Below are 13,585 nucleotides of genomic sequence, written 5' to 3'. Positions count from 1 at the left end.
CAGGTCTATATGTCTGTCTTCCTCTAAATTAGCTGCAGCAGTTTTATTTTTTTTTCCTTTAAACAAGCTAAAAAAAGTATGGAGGGAGAACCAGCTTCTCTCCTCTGAAAAGTCAGTGACAGTGATTCATCCAGAAAATGGTTTAAATAAAGAAAATGTGAACACATATATCTCAATATATCTTTTTCTTAGACTAGGAACACTGAGGAAAATTTTCTAAAGAACAAAAAGGTTTTAAGAATGAAGATAAAACATTTAGGAGACAATAGATTCAACTAAGCTGATCCATGATAATAATTTTATTTATTCCTGGCATCTTCCAGGAGACACTCTAGACTTGATAGTCTGGAATTATAAAATCCTCTGCTATTGCTTGAAGTGCAGTTTGTAAAGAACTACTTGGCTTATCTAATGCTTGTATAAAAAGTTTTAGGAACACATTATAAATACACAAGTATAAGTAGACTGTAACTCTACAGATCCAATATGAAATCTAAATATTTTGTTGCTTCTAGTGTATTAAATGTATAAGAATTTCAATATTGGACTTGCCTTTATTTAAATGAGAGTAAAACACGAACTCACTGTTGAAAATGTCCTGTTTTTGAATTTGCTAAATTGAAGCAGTGTTAATAAAAATAGAAAATTTCCTGGGACATTTCATGATAAAACATTTCTTGTTATTTGGATGAATGGAGAATTTTGTGACAAATGTAGTCATATTTTCATATTTCAAGCTAAGTCTTTTTGCTGTGATTGGTCACAAGTCATATGGTATTGGTTCTATCTCCTGTTATGTTCATGGCATATACACAAAGAAGTTAGATTTAAAAACAAACAAACATAAAATACACAAAAAATTCTGGAAGGTTGTGGTGTAACAATACTTTATTTCTTAAAATCCAGAACCTTAACACAAGAACTAAAAACAGAGAGGCACAACTCATCCCACCTATACATTTTTTAACTGGCTGTTTGTAAATTTGACTGTTGCTTGGCCCAGAGCTCACACACAGCCCTCTAAAGGACTAGGAAAACCAACTGAGCATTTAAAATGTCAGCTTACACTTTCAGTACAGGTTTCAGTATACCACATGTCCCTTCTTAGCTGAGCCTATGTCATGTAGTCAGGAGAGTGAGCAAATGGCAGAACTGGAATTAATTTGCAAACTGGACATCATTAAATTAGGCTTGAATAAAGACTAGGAGTGGATGAGTCATTAGACAAATTAAAAACTATTTCCCCATGCTAATTTTTCCCCTACTGTTACTCACACTTCCTTGTCAACTGTTTGAAATGGCCCATCCTGATTATCACTACAAAAGTTTTTTTTTTCTCCTGCTGATAATAGCCCACCTTAATCGATTATTCTTGTTAGAGTTGGTATGACAACCCCCATTTTTTATGTTCTCTGTATGTGTATATATATATATACCTTCCTACTGTATTTTCCAGTGCATGCATCTGATGAAATAGGCTATAGCCCATGAAAGCTTATGCTCAGATAAATTTGTTAGTCTCTAAGGTGCCACAAGTACTCCTCGTTCTTTTTTCTCAGAGAAGGTGACCTATATTTTATGTGCTTTCTGACCCACTCAGAAAATAACCTAGCCATGGCAACAGGAGATCTCCGCTGTAGTGTGAGTAGTAGGGCCACTTATTGGCATTGCTTTCCCCATGTGCTGTGAAATATATGTATTTACATCCACCTTTTTGTTGCTTTAAATTAGACAGTAAGGTCTCTGGGACAGGGAATGCATCTCACTGTTTGACCACACTTAGAACAATGAGGTCTCAGTCCTGATTGGGCCTTTGGGTCTACCATAATACAAATAAATGAATAGCTGCTAAGTTTTGTGCAGCTCCATGTATGATGTTCCTCACAGAGGATAGAGTCACTGATTTCCATCACACATACACACACTACTCCAAGCATTTGAATGTGGGGAAACTGGATGTTAGATGGTGTCTGAGAGCTCTGCGGGGTGGGCACTATATTATTTAGCAGATGCTCGTGTTTCTGGGGTTGATGGGTGGGCACTAGGGGGTTGAGGACGTGAATATGCACTAAAAGGTGCCCGAGTGCTAGGATGTCTGGGGTGGGTGTGTGGGGACATGGTGATGTTGTTTGTGGGACTGTTTATAGAAGTTTGCTTGGTGAGAGCAGCTAGAGACTGTCGCCTACTAGAACTGATGGCTGTCTCTGTTTGCTGCTGCTGTTGCCACCTTGTCTTCCCAGCTGCTCCTTTCCTGTTCAGACTCAGTTGGAGACCAGCGGGAGGGGAGACAGGGAAGCCTCCAGAGCAGGTGACACAGCGACTGTAGTGTCCACATGGAGTCACAGCAAGTTATCCCTGCAGTCCAGATATATGCATGCGTATTCAGCTGGGCTGTTACAGGGTTGCCAGATGCCCTTGTGTCACACAAGAAGCATGATAACTGGCAGCCATGTTATAATCCAAGATTTTAGGGGGGGGGAAGTAGTTCTCATTTGGCAACCATTGAAAACACTAGAAAAAGCTGTTCATCTACAAAAAGCGTTGGAGGAGTTAACAGGCCACTAGTCTCTCACAGGCAGCTCCTCACTTAATATGGGACCTTCCTTCTCCACTGTATAAGCAGTAAATGAGGTGGTCTAAGGGAGGGCTGGTGAATCCATGCAACAGATTTAAGAAATGTTCCTTAAAAGGGCATTTGAATGCTTAAAATCTCATAGAATATGATGACATCTGGGATATCTGAGGGAAAGATCAACAGTCAAAGTTCCAATTTGTTTTTAGTTTTGCTCAGAAGTTCATAATGAATGATTTTATCAAATGTAAGGTGTCTAATTGAATGGAATGTTAATTGAGTGGATCAGTCAGACAATCACTCCATTCAAGTGTCTATACTATACAAGTATGTAAGTGACTTTTTTATATTGCTCTCTCCCTCCCTGTCTTCAATCCACAATCCAAATTTGACAAGTTGTCTACTGTAGTAATTTTGGGATGCCTTTAAAATGGAGTGACATTGGAAAAATCACTGAATTTTGAGATGGAAATAAATTTCACAATCCATTCTGCAAAATATTTCAGAAATCTCTGCACCCCTAGAAGAAAATAACATTTTGAGATGTTGAAAGCCACACAAAATTAATGTGTGAAAATGTTTGTGAAAGGTTTTACACAAAAGTTTTACCTGTTTCTACCTTCCCCACTAGCTATACAATCTGACAGGACCAAGTGAAAATTAAAAATAAATTCCCATTTTAGTTGTTTAAAAATAAAATATAAATTGGAATCTGGAACATTCATTTTTTAAAACAGTATATTTCTATATGCTCTTAATGCATATTTTAGTTTGATATAAGACAGCTGTGCTACAGAGATTTATTCCAAATGACGAGTGCACTTTAAATTCTCTTGTGAGCTGAAAACTTCATAACTTAGTGGACCAAATAGTTTAAACTAAGTGCCTTTTTTAATCTTAGCAAGGAATCTTGTGCCTTTTGGTCTCTTAATAGCATTCAGCATTCCATCAGATTATTGCACTTGTGAGAAATTAAACCATGGTACAGTATTTTCCAAGGCATTAAAAAGAACATACAATATGTCCCTTGTTAATGCATCAAGCTGTAGCTGCTTTATGTAACCTTTAAAAAGTGCTATTAAAACATTACGTTTTTTGGTGCTTACAAAGTAGTACTGTGAAATGTGATACCTTGGAAAACTAAATTCAGCATACATAAAAAAAGGTGTTAATATGAAATAATATTACTTAGCAATTATACAGTGTTTCACATGTTCAGAGCACTGTGTACACACATTAGCCAATTGATTAGTTTCAAAGTATTTATTTATATATCCAATTAAATCAAACTCACCCTCCCTGTCACCTCGTCCCATAAATTGGGTGTCCAAGCCTTGCTATATTTTCTTCCGTAACATTGTAAAACATCACCTCTTCTCTCTCTTCATATGGTTAAACTCTCTTCCAGTTCTCAACCCCACCCATTCTCTTCCTCTCTGACCTCCCGGCATCCACATTGCCCCCACCCCAAGTCCACTGAAAATGAGTTACTAAAAGCATCGTCCTTTTCTGTTGCACTGACCATTTCTTTGAATTCCTCCATTGGCTCTCCTTTTTCCATGCCATCAAGTTCAAGATTCAAGGCTCTTCACATTGCTATCCTTCCGTCCACAAATCGATGATGCCCACATTGACTACCACTTGCCCACCTTTCCCACAAATATCCGCACGCTTTCTTCCATTCTCTGAATTGATCTGCAAGTCCATTACCCTCTTCTCCATCAAGTCCCTCTTCAAAATTCACTTTTGCTGAGATGCCTACAAAGAAATCAACCAACAGCCAGAGACTTATTTGGCAGAAACACTGACCAAATGCTAGGTCTTTTCAACAGATATACTATTTCAAAGAAACAGCACCATAATGTAAGTAGTTTGTAGAACATTAAAAAAAATGTTTCAGCCACCCACAGCCTACCACAGTTTTTTTTTTTAAATTTTCACTTGTCTTAATAGTCATTTTACAGCATTAAGCCACTAAATATTTAAGTAATTAAGCTATGAAGCCTTTTATTTCAACTATTTCCTGGAGTGTCATCAGTTTTTTTAGTGTATATGTATATATGGTTCAATAATTTGGACTGGTTTTAGGAACAATTAAACTCAACCCTGTTTATCACCTACAGGCAGGATTTAGGACAGAATGGCTACAAAGTCAAACACTCAAAATTTAAGAAAAGTCTGGGTAAGATTATTTGTGCAAACTTAATTCCTGCCACTTGTGCATGTACATGATATGGTCTTGAGTTATATAGTCACATGCTATTTTTTCCACTGCATCACTGCTTCATTCAGCGCGCACAATGGATGGTGTTCTGGGAATTAATCAGGGCTGTATAGTGAAGGAGGCTGTTGCCTCTGGCACCCTTTCCTTGTTTGTTGCATAAATTGGAAAGAGTGTTGTGAATGAGACAGGGGATTGCAGGAAGCAAAACAGGGTCTCATGTTTAACACAGTTGTTGAATGTCATCCTGGAGAACTGGATTCTATCCTTGCTTCTGCCACAGAGTTCCTAAGGGATGCTGGACAAGTGCTTAAAACAAAATTCCCATTGGTCATTAACACTGTGCGTTTTTCATTTTCTGAGTGCCTGCGAGCTCTGATTTGCACAAGTGCTGAGTGCCCACAACTGCAGCTGAGGTCAACGAGATATCTGGTCTGAACATTAATAATTTTGTGTTCAGTGTAGGGTTTGGCTGGTGTACTTAGGTAAATAAGGCCTGGAGCTACAGATTAAATTGGGAAGATAAAAACAAATACTGAATTACTCATGTAGGCGTTCTGTGGAAAGAATAGTATGGGATCATTAAAGATTGTAGCATAATGCTACAAGGGGGTTGAATTAAAGTTCCATGAGCAACTTTAGGTATTTATTTCCTAACTTATGAATGCTTGACTTTGCAGTCTTATAATTCTTTAACTGTTTTTTTCCCTGCAATTTATTTGGGGGCGGGGGGGCAGGGAGAACCATCAGGCAGAACCATACTGACTCCACACATAGGTCTTCAGCAGGATTCTGATCTTTAGATCTGCAACAAAGTCTTCTACCATTTGAGGTAATTGAGTAACTCATAGCAGTAGAACTCCTGGGGAGTGGCTGGGTCATTACACATATTGAATCTATTTCCCCATGTTAAGTATCCTCACACCTTCTTGTCAACTGTCTAAATGGGCCATCTTGATTATCACTACAAAAGTTTTTTTTTCTCCTGCTGATAATAGCTCATCTTAATTAATTAGCCTCTTACAGTTTGTATGGCAACTTCCACCTTCTCTGTATGTGTGTGTGTGTGTGTATATATATATATATATATATATATAATCTTCTTACTATATGTTCCATTCTATGCATCCGATGAAGTGGGCTGTAGCCCACAAAAGCTTATCTTCTAATAAATTTGTTAGTCTCTAAGGTAACTCAAAAATGGTTCTAATATTTTTTAACATGGCAAAACATGGCAGAGACCTTGATGTTTTAGCTGAAACTTTCAAAAAAAAAATCAACTTAAGGAAACACTCCATATTGACAGGTTTTGGAGTGGCAGCCGTGTTAGTCTGTATTCGCAAAAAGAAAAGGAGTACTAATGGCACCTTAGAGACTAACCAATTTATTTGAGCATAAGCTTTCGTGAGCTACAGCTCACTTCATCGGATGCATTCGATGCATCCGATGAAGTGAGCTGTAGCTCACGAAAATGCATCCGATGAAGTGAGCTGTAGCTCACGAAAGCTTATGCTCAAATAAATTGGTTAGTCTCTAAGGTGCCACTAGTACTCCTTTTCTTACTCCATATTGAAAATTTCAGTCCAAGCTGTTTCCGTTTGTCATCTAAAGAACTGAAAACAAAGTCTTACAATGGAAAGAGATGGGCAACTCTAATTATAGACACCAGAGGAATTCTGCGCCCCCATTGATTGAGGAGGTCACGTCCCTGCTGCAAAGGCAAGGACTGGGGCATTGATTTGATTGTAGCTGTGTGTGTCAGTTATGTGAAAAGAACCAGAAAAAAGTGAGAAAGGGAGCAGACAGCAGGAGAAGCTGTGTGACTGAAACCCTGGAAGGAAGCCAAGAGACAGTGTTTCTTTTGGGCAGAGTGCACTGAGAGGGCAGGCTTCAATTTCTGAAAAAGGAACTGACTCCTATTGTTTGCTTCTACTGTAGTCAAGGAAACAGGACTTGTAATAATAAAGAGAAAGGAGCTACTGTTCCTGCAAAGTGCCAATACATTCTGTCATCTTACAAATCGTACATTTTCCAGAGGAAAATATTGATTTCAGTTTACTTTGCCAAGTTCATTTGTGTCTGCTGGAACATTTGTAACTTAGATACAGACTTGCATCTTGGTTATTTTTTTCTCATTATTACCCAATGAGTTTATTTATTCAAAACTAAGGTGGTGTCACTACTAACAATGGACATATTTCTCCAAGGAGCTGTTCTTGCTGTCATTTACCTTTATAATTACTACTAAAAGAAAAAGTTTAAAAAACTCTTTAAATTGAGCAATCAAGATGTGTTCATGCCTCAAGTGAGTAACCACATGACTTCACTGCTGTAACCCATGTCCTTCCTCACCCCAAACCTCCTACCTTTTCTAGTTACATGACAGCTAGAACTAGATTCTAAGCATTTCAATGAGACCTTTGCCCCTTGCTTTTGAAAATCCTATACCTCTAATTGTTCCGTAAATCAACCAACAGGGTTTTAGATGTAAAGATGTTATAAGCATGGTGTGTGTGTGCATGTACCAGCAACAGTAACTTTTCTCCCTTCCACCTGCACTCTTTCTTCTCCTCCCATCAAACACAAATGATGTAGGACTCTGAGACATTTCCGGCTAATACTAGGTTAAGGAGAGGAACATGGAAGAGCCATTACCTCTGCTAATAGCAGTAGCTCCTCAGAAGCAGCTCGAAGACTTCACCTAACTTTCTCTGTAGTAAACCCCTCAGTTTTCACCACTACCACTGTGCTTGCTGATATTTCTCTCTGATGAGCCGACTCATGCATGCACTGACTCCCCCACCCCCACGTAACTCCAATTTTTTTTTTTACTTTCTTCCCCTTCTCTGTCCTCCACACCCTTTTTGTGTGTGCTGGAAGTAGATGGCAGTCTTCTCTTTAAGATATCCTCAGTATAAGAGCTGGCAGGCTGCCAGCAACTGCTGATTCTTTGTGTTCCTGCTGGACAATGATAGTTCTTCTCTAGCAGATGGGGATGGAGGGAGCCCCTTCTTTCTGGATTCTTGGAATGTGGAAATAAGGCAGATTCTCTTCTCAAGAGGAGGATGCCTGCATATTATCTGGGACTTTGGCAACAACAATTGTTTCTGCGTAGCTGTTGTGGCTGTTTCCCTCTTGATCCCTACATCATCATTGCTTAGTGTATCCCAAACTCAGTTTTAAATCAGAAAGTGAATGTGGAGTCCCAGTAAAATCCAAATTCAATTTAAAAATTGACTGCTACTTTCTTCAAAGAAAAATGAACACAGGCTAAAGAGAACTCTTTAAAGGGCTTTGTAAAATGGTATAGCTGGGTGTGGGACAACCCCTCCCCCCACCCAAACCCAACAACAAAATAGATTGTGTCCACATTTAAACAGAGAAAGGTATGTGTGTACTTGGTTATTACACAATGAACATATGTTTTCATAGGGCTAGATGTGCCTAGTTCCAAAGCACCGGTGCAGGAGAGTCCCTTCTCCCACAAATGGTCTGCATTAGCGCAACCTATAAGTGACAACAAAAGGTGCAAGGCACAGGAGAACAGCCCCAGGTTCCACTGCTGATAAACATGGACTTTAATGGCAACCACTCTATGTAGTGTTTAGTCACTCATTTGTCTACAGGCAGCAAAAAAACTGAATCAAGCAGTATGGGTTATGAGTCAATATTTTAAAATGGGATTTCTTCTATGTGTAGGCACACAAAATACTGTAAATTTTAGCGATTCTAATCCTGTTCACTTTACTCAGACAAGTAGTCTTATTGGTTTCAGCAATGGTGATAAATTCTGCTCGCCTTACTTAGACGAGTGCTCCTATTAACTTAATTGTGATTGCTTGTGAGACTAAGGCTATGTCTGCATTACAGACCTTACAGCAGCACAGCTGTACCACTGTAGTTGCACCACTGTAAGGTCTCCTGTGTAGCTGCTCTATGCCAGTGGGAGACAGCTCTCCCGCTGGCATAATTCAACCACCCCCAATAAGCAGGGGGTAGTTATGTCAGCAGGAGATGTTGCCCAGCACCAAATATACTCAATATTTTATTTTAAAAATATAGTATCTGACATGGCAGTCTTTCTTCCACAGAACTTTCCATCTGCCCCCAATATTCTTTCTATCACTCTATAGCCAAGTCCTGGAGTCAGGTCTGAACAAGTCTTCCATTTTACTGTACACCTTTATGGGCACTCTTAGTATACCTAATGAAACAAACAGGTTTTAACATTATTTGAAATTTGGCATGACTATTAACTTCATAGTCAGCCTAAGCATTGTACACCTGTTTGAGGCTTGCATATCCCTAGCTGCATTTATAATTTTGATCTATCGTGGTAAGTTTTTTTTTATGCTTTCTTTTTTTATTTATTATTTGAGGTAGAATTTTTTCTTCATTAATTTTATAGGAATTATGATCAAAGCTACAAAAATAGTGAGAAGCACTACCAAGATGCAGGGGAAAACAAAGAAAAGAAACAGAGAAACATATTTTTCATTTATCATTGAGATGCTTTAAAAATAGTCTTTCTAAACTCTGTATGCATAATTTTTGGTAGTCTACAAACTATCCCCATCTTCCTATGGGATATATAATTCAATTAGTTTATGTAATGCTTTCTAATACATCATTCTATATATATCAGCTAGAGAGCTGATGGAAAAACATGTAGTTTTCATAGAACTCCCTGTGGATATATGCGTTTACATTCTGTAAAAGTAATGGCAGTACCTGCAGGAAATGTACTAAGTGCCCTTGGTTATCCTTAAATTGTTCACCCTCTGGAGAAGTTAAAACTAATATGAAAATAAATTCACTTTTAAAAGCATACTTTTATCTAGACTACTTGGATGGTAGCAACAAAACAAACTATATTGGATGTAGGCATGAACTGGGTTTCTGAGGTCAAGGGCAAAATTCTCTTTTATATTGGCAATTACACTAATTCAACTCTCCTATAATTTTGACAAAATATTAATTTGTCACTGGTTTGCTTGGTATGAGTTTGATGGATTTTACATTAGCTTTGTCAGAAGAATTTGTTATGTGAACTCTTTAAAAATTCACTGCAGTTTGAATTTGTAAAGGTTTACAATTAATGGCAATTCTGGAAGTTATCACTTATTCTCAGGCAGTGTTTAATAATAGGAATTATAGCATAGATGGTCTGGACAATGTTCAGCCCAGGTTTAACACAGAAATATGATGTGTGTCTGGGCAAACCCTACCTTATTTCATCTAATCTATCTATCTAGCTTATCTTTTATTCTGAAATTTCAGATGCTAAAGTGATGATTACTAATATAAGAACTGAGATAAAGAGAGAGAAAGCACTACAAAATCTATGGTGCAGCTGCATGTTTTGAGATTTTAATAAAGGAAGCACACATTTCTGGCTGTCTAAAAAACCTAAAAAATGAAGCTGTATTCATCCTATATTGATTGATAGAACCATCTCTATTTTAATATCTGTGTGTTGAAAACATATGGTTACAAGAGCGCTATAAAAATCAAATTGACCAAAATCTAATTGTTCTGCCCATAAGCAACTAAAAAAAACCCCCTTTCTTGTTTTAATTGCTGTGGATATACATGATGTACTTTTAAAGTTCCATTATCAATGTATTATCATTTATCTCCTTTAGGAATGCAAGTCTGCTCCATGCATTAATGGAGGTTCTTGTCAAGATTTGGTCAGTGCATTTGTGTGCATTTGCATGAGTGGATACACTGGCGAATTTTGTGAAGTAGATATTGACGTTTGCAATGAACCTGCACTGAACTCAACCCTTTGTTTCAATGGTGGCATATGTGTTGACGGCCCTGGAAGAACTTTTCATTGCAGGTCAGTAAGTATGTTTACTTATAACTGCAGCAGTTATTGTACATTCATTTGTTAAGTTTTGAATTTGGGGATATTTTACTACATGCGTTATATGAACTATATTGGATTTATTACATTTTTAAGGACTATATTGGAATGCAAATGTTTTAAATTATGGAACTAGTTTTGCTGGTAAGACCATATGTCTAAAACTTTTAGAAATATATTTAACACAAGAAGAAAACATTATTTCAAAATATTGAAACTGAAAGTAGTGAAATATATTGAAGTTCTAAGAATAAATTTTAGCATAAAATAAACAAACAGATCCTCAAGGGACTGTTGTTCTTAAATTGCTTCCATTTAAAATGATGTCTTTACCTAGAAAATAATCCTTAATATGTTTCTGTGATTGGTGCGTGGAAGATTTTTCATAACATGAACAAACTGCAAACTCATATGCTCAAAAATATTTATGAGTATCAGAGCCTGAACTGGGGAAGGGAGGCCTCTTAAATAATTATATTCTATTTGCTGGTTATAGTTGTCTACAGACGCTTTCACACAGTTTGTGCTGTTTATCTTACATATTTTAAAATTTCCTCTAGTAAAATTAGTATACATAGTGACTTTTATTTACAGTCTAGGCCCAATTTGACTATTACGCTAATTGAAATTTAGAAAAGACTGATAAAAATTATTATAAAGCTATGTGGCAATGAAGCACTAAAACCGTACTAAGGCATACATCTAAAGATGTTCAACATCTGGTATTCAGTTTATGGCCTGAAGCAAAGCTTAATGCCATTAATACTTTTGTTAATAATAACAATAGCCACTTTTGAGGAAATTATTAACCATGTGTAACAATGTATTGTCTTTAGAATGTATTTACATTGAATTAAACCATAACTAATTAATAACTAATTAACATAATTAAACTATGTTAAAGTTACATTAAGTGTTTGTCTTAAACTCACAAAGGCATTGAAACTCAGAGTTAAGGTTGAAGTTTATCATCTAATTAACCCTGTGATTTCCATATATTTTAGCACATATACAAAGAGAGTGGAAGTTGCATTCAAGTGTTTGAAAGTAAAATTGAACTCAGCATGATTCAGATGACTGGAAATCCTGTAATATGAATTTTGACACAATTGGAAGTAAAGAGGGGTTTCAACCTTTATGTTTGTTGGTATTTTGGTGTTATTTAAGAGTTTAATTTAACTTTAAATTAGCTGTTTTGTGTTTACAATCTGTTTTTTTTTCTTTTGTTCTGTGGTTGTGGGTGTCTTTTTATTTAGGTAAGCAATTTTTATTAGTGTTTGATGAGCCTCAAAATGTTCAGAGGTTGGTTCAGCTATGCCTTCAGAACTCTCATGTGTACAATGGTGGGCTTGGAATCTTGGCAGAATATCCTCTCCTGTGATGTTTCCAGTTAGCTCACCTTTCCATCAGGGCAGAAGTACGATGAGAACAACAGTATTTTGGCACTTCTCAGACAAAGAGTAGGGGAACAGGGTACAACATATAAGCAAAATAGTCAAGGTGGTAATTGGTCACATCTTGTGAATACAAGGTTTGATAACATTGTAGTGTTGTTTTAATATACTACATTATGTTTGTTTGCTTTATATGATAAATAAGGGTGATTTTTTTTATTAAACAGTGCTGCAAATTTCAATTTTCTTGCCTTTATCATGGAATCATTGTTAAAGACTCCATAGCTAAGCTAAACATTTATTTGTTTGTTTGTTTATTGTGTACTGAAAGCAAAATTTAAATTCAGCTGTTCAGGATGAAAACAAACATCTGTCCAAACTAAAGTGGCAATACTTACTGCTATTGCACTGATTTAATATTGCAGAAGGACAGTAGATAGAAAGAATAGTAATCCGAGGAATCCGAACGGCTCAAAATGATTCCTTTATAAAATTATAGGGATGGTATGTCATGTGTTATGGATTTTTTTGTCAACTTGGTGTAAGTTCACATGGTGGAATCTGTGATGTTGGCTTCATTTTAACTCAGACCTCAGAGGATTTGAATTCATGTGAACCCAAGAGGGAAGGGTGTACTGGAAACTCCTGTGAACCCAAAATACTGAGTACATTACACTTCAGATGGATGCCCTCACTAGCCTGGGGATTTGGGGATAGTTAAGACACATTTCTAAAGATTGTTTTTGTTAGAAAATAAAAATATCTAACTTAGATTCATGTTAAATGTTGCCCTTCTGGTCCCAAGTTTTCCTGAAGCTTAGCAGTCATAGCTCTGGAAGGGATCTGGTGTGAGTTAATGTTCTTTCAAGCATCACTCTCCATTGGATTTCCAAATGGAAAACTGCAGAATCAATGAGGTATAAGGCTGCAGAAAGCATCTGGTCCCCTGCTACCTGCCTTCCTACACCCAAAATTCTCTGATTCACCAACTTCACACACTTCTGGCAAAGGGCCGTCAGTAGGGTCTGAGGGAAAGAAGGTAGAATTCTACCCATTACATCCCATAGAGTTCCATAGAATCAGGTTCCCATATATTTATGGAAGCAGATGGAAAAGATAGGCATTTGACTAATTAGCCCTAAAGAGTGAGCTGTTACTAAATTGAGCAACAATTATCTTTATATGTAATATTGATTTTGTATTAGTTACTTGAGCTGTCTACTGTGGTGGGAGGAGGAACTAAATGGTATTTCGAAAGATATGTTATTAATGCATATAATAACACCTTAGCATCATGCAGGAATTGAAATGCAATATAATATAGGAGAAAAAGAATGATACTTAAATGTGCTTCTGCTGCAAAATGTAGCCTTTAATTGATCAATGCTGTATTCTCTCCAAAGCACTTCATGTAACTTCCTCAGCATTCTGCTTTTAGCAAGCACACACACAAAATAGATGGAAATCCATATAATGAGATTCTTTTCTTGGCTGCTTGAGCATTTTTTGCTTCATCATATTGTCGA

At 36.9% G+C, this 13,585-nt stretch overlaps 1 protein-coding gene across 1 annotated transcript in view; it reads left to right on the top strand.

Annotated features, from left to right (window-relative positions):
• The window catches only part of LOC122464867 (protein eyes shut homolog), a 79,787-nt gene extending 68,025 nt beyond the window's left edge, over positions 1-11,762 (top strand). The window contains exons 7-8 of the mRNA XM_043541924.1: positions 10,439-10,642; positions 11,670-11,762. Coding sequence (XP_043397859.1) covers positions 10,439-10,642; positions 11,670-11,762 — 297 coding nt within the window. The remainder of the gene's footprint in view (positions 1-10,438; positions 10,643-11,669) is intronic.
• The last annotated feature ends 1,823 nt before the right edge of the window (positions 11,763-13,585 follow it).

This window comes from Chelonia mydas, chromosome 3 (assembly GCF_015237465.2).
Source record: "Chelonia mydas isolate rCheMyd1 chromosome 3, rCheMyd1.pri.v2, whole genome shotgun sequence".
Lineage (NCBI taxonomy): Eukaryota > Metazoa > Chordata > Testudines > Cheloniidae > Chelonia > Chelonia mydas.
The sequence above is the reverse complement of the archived record's forward strand: the minus strand, read 5'-3'. Positions and strand labels throughout refer to the sequence as shown.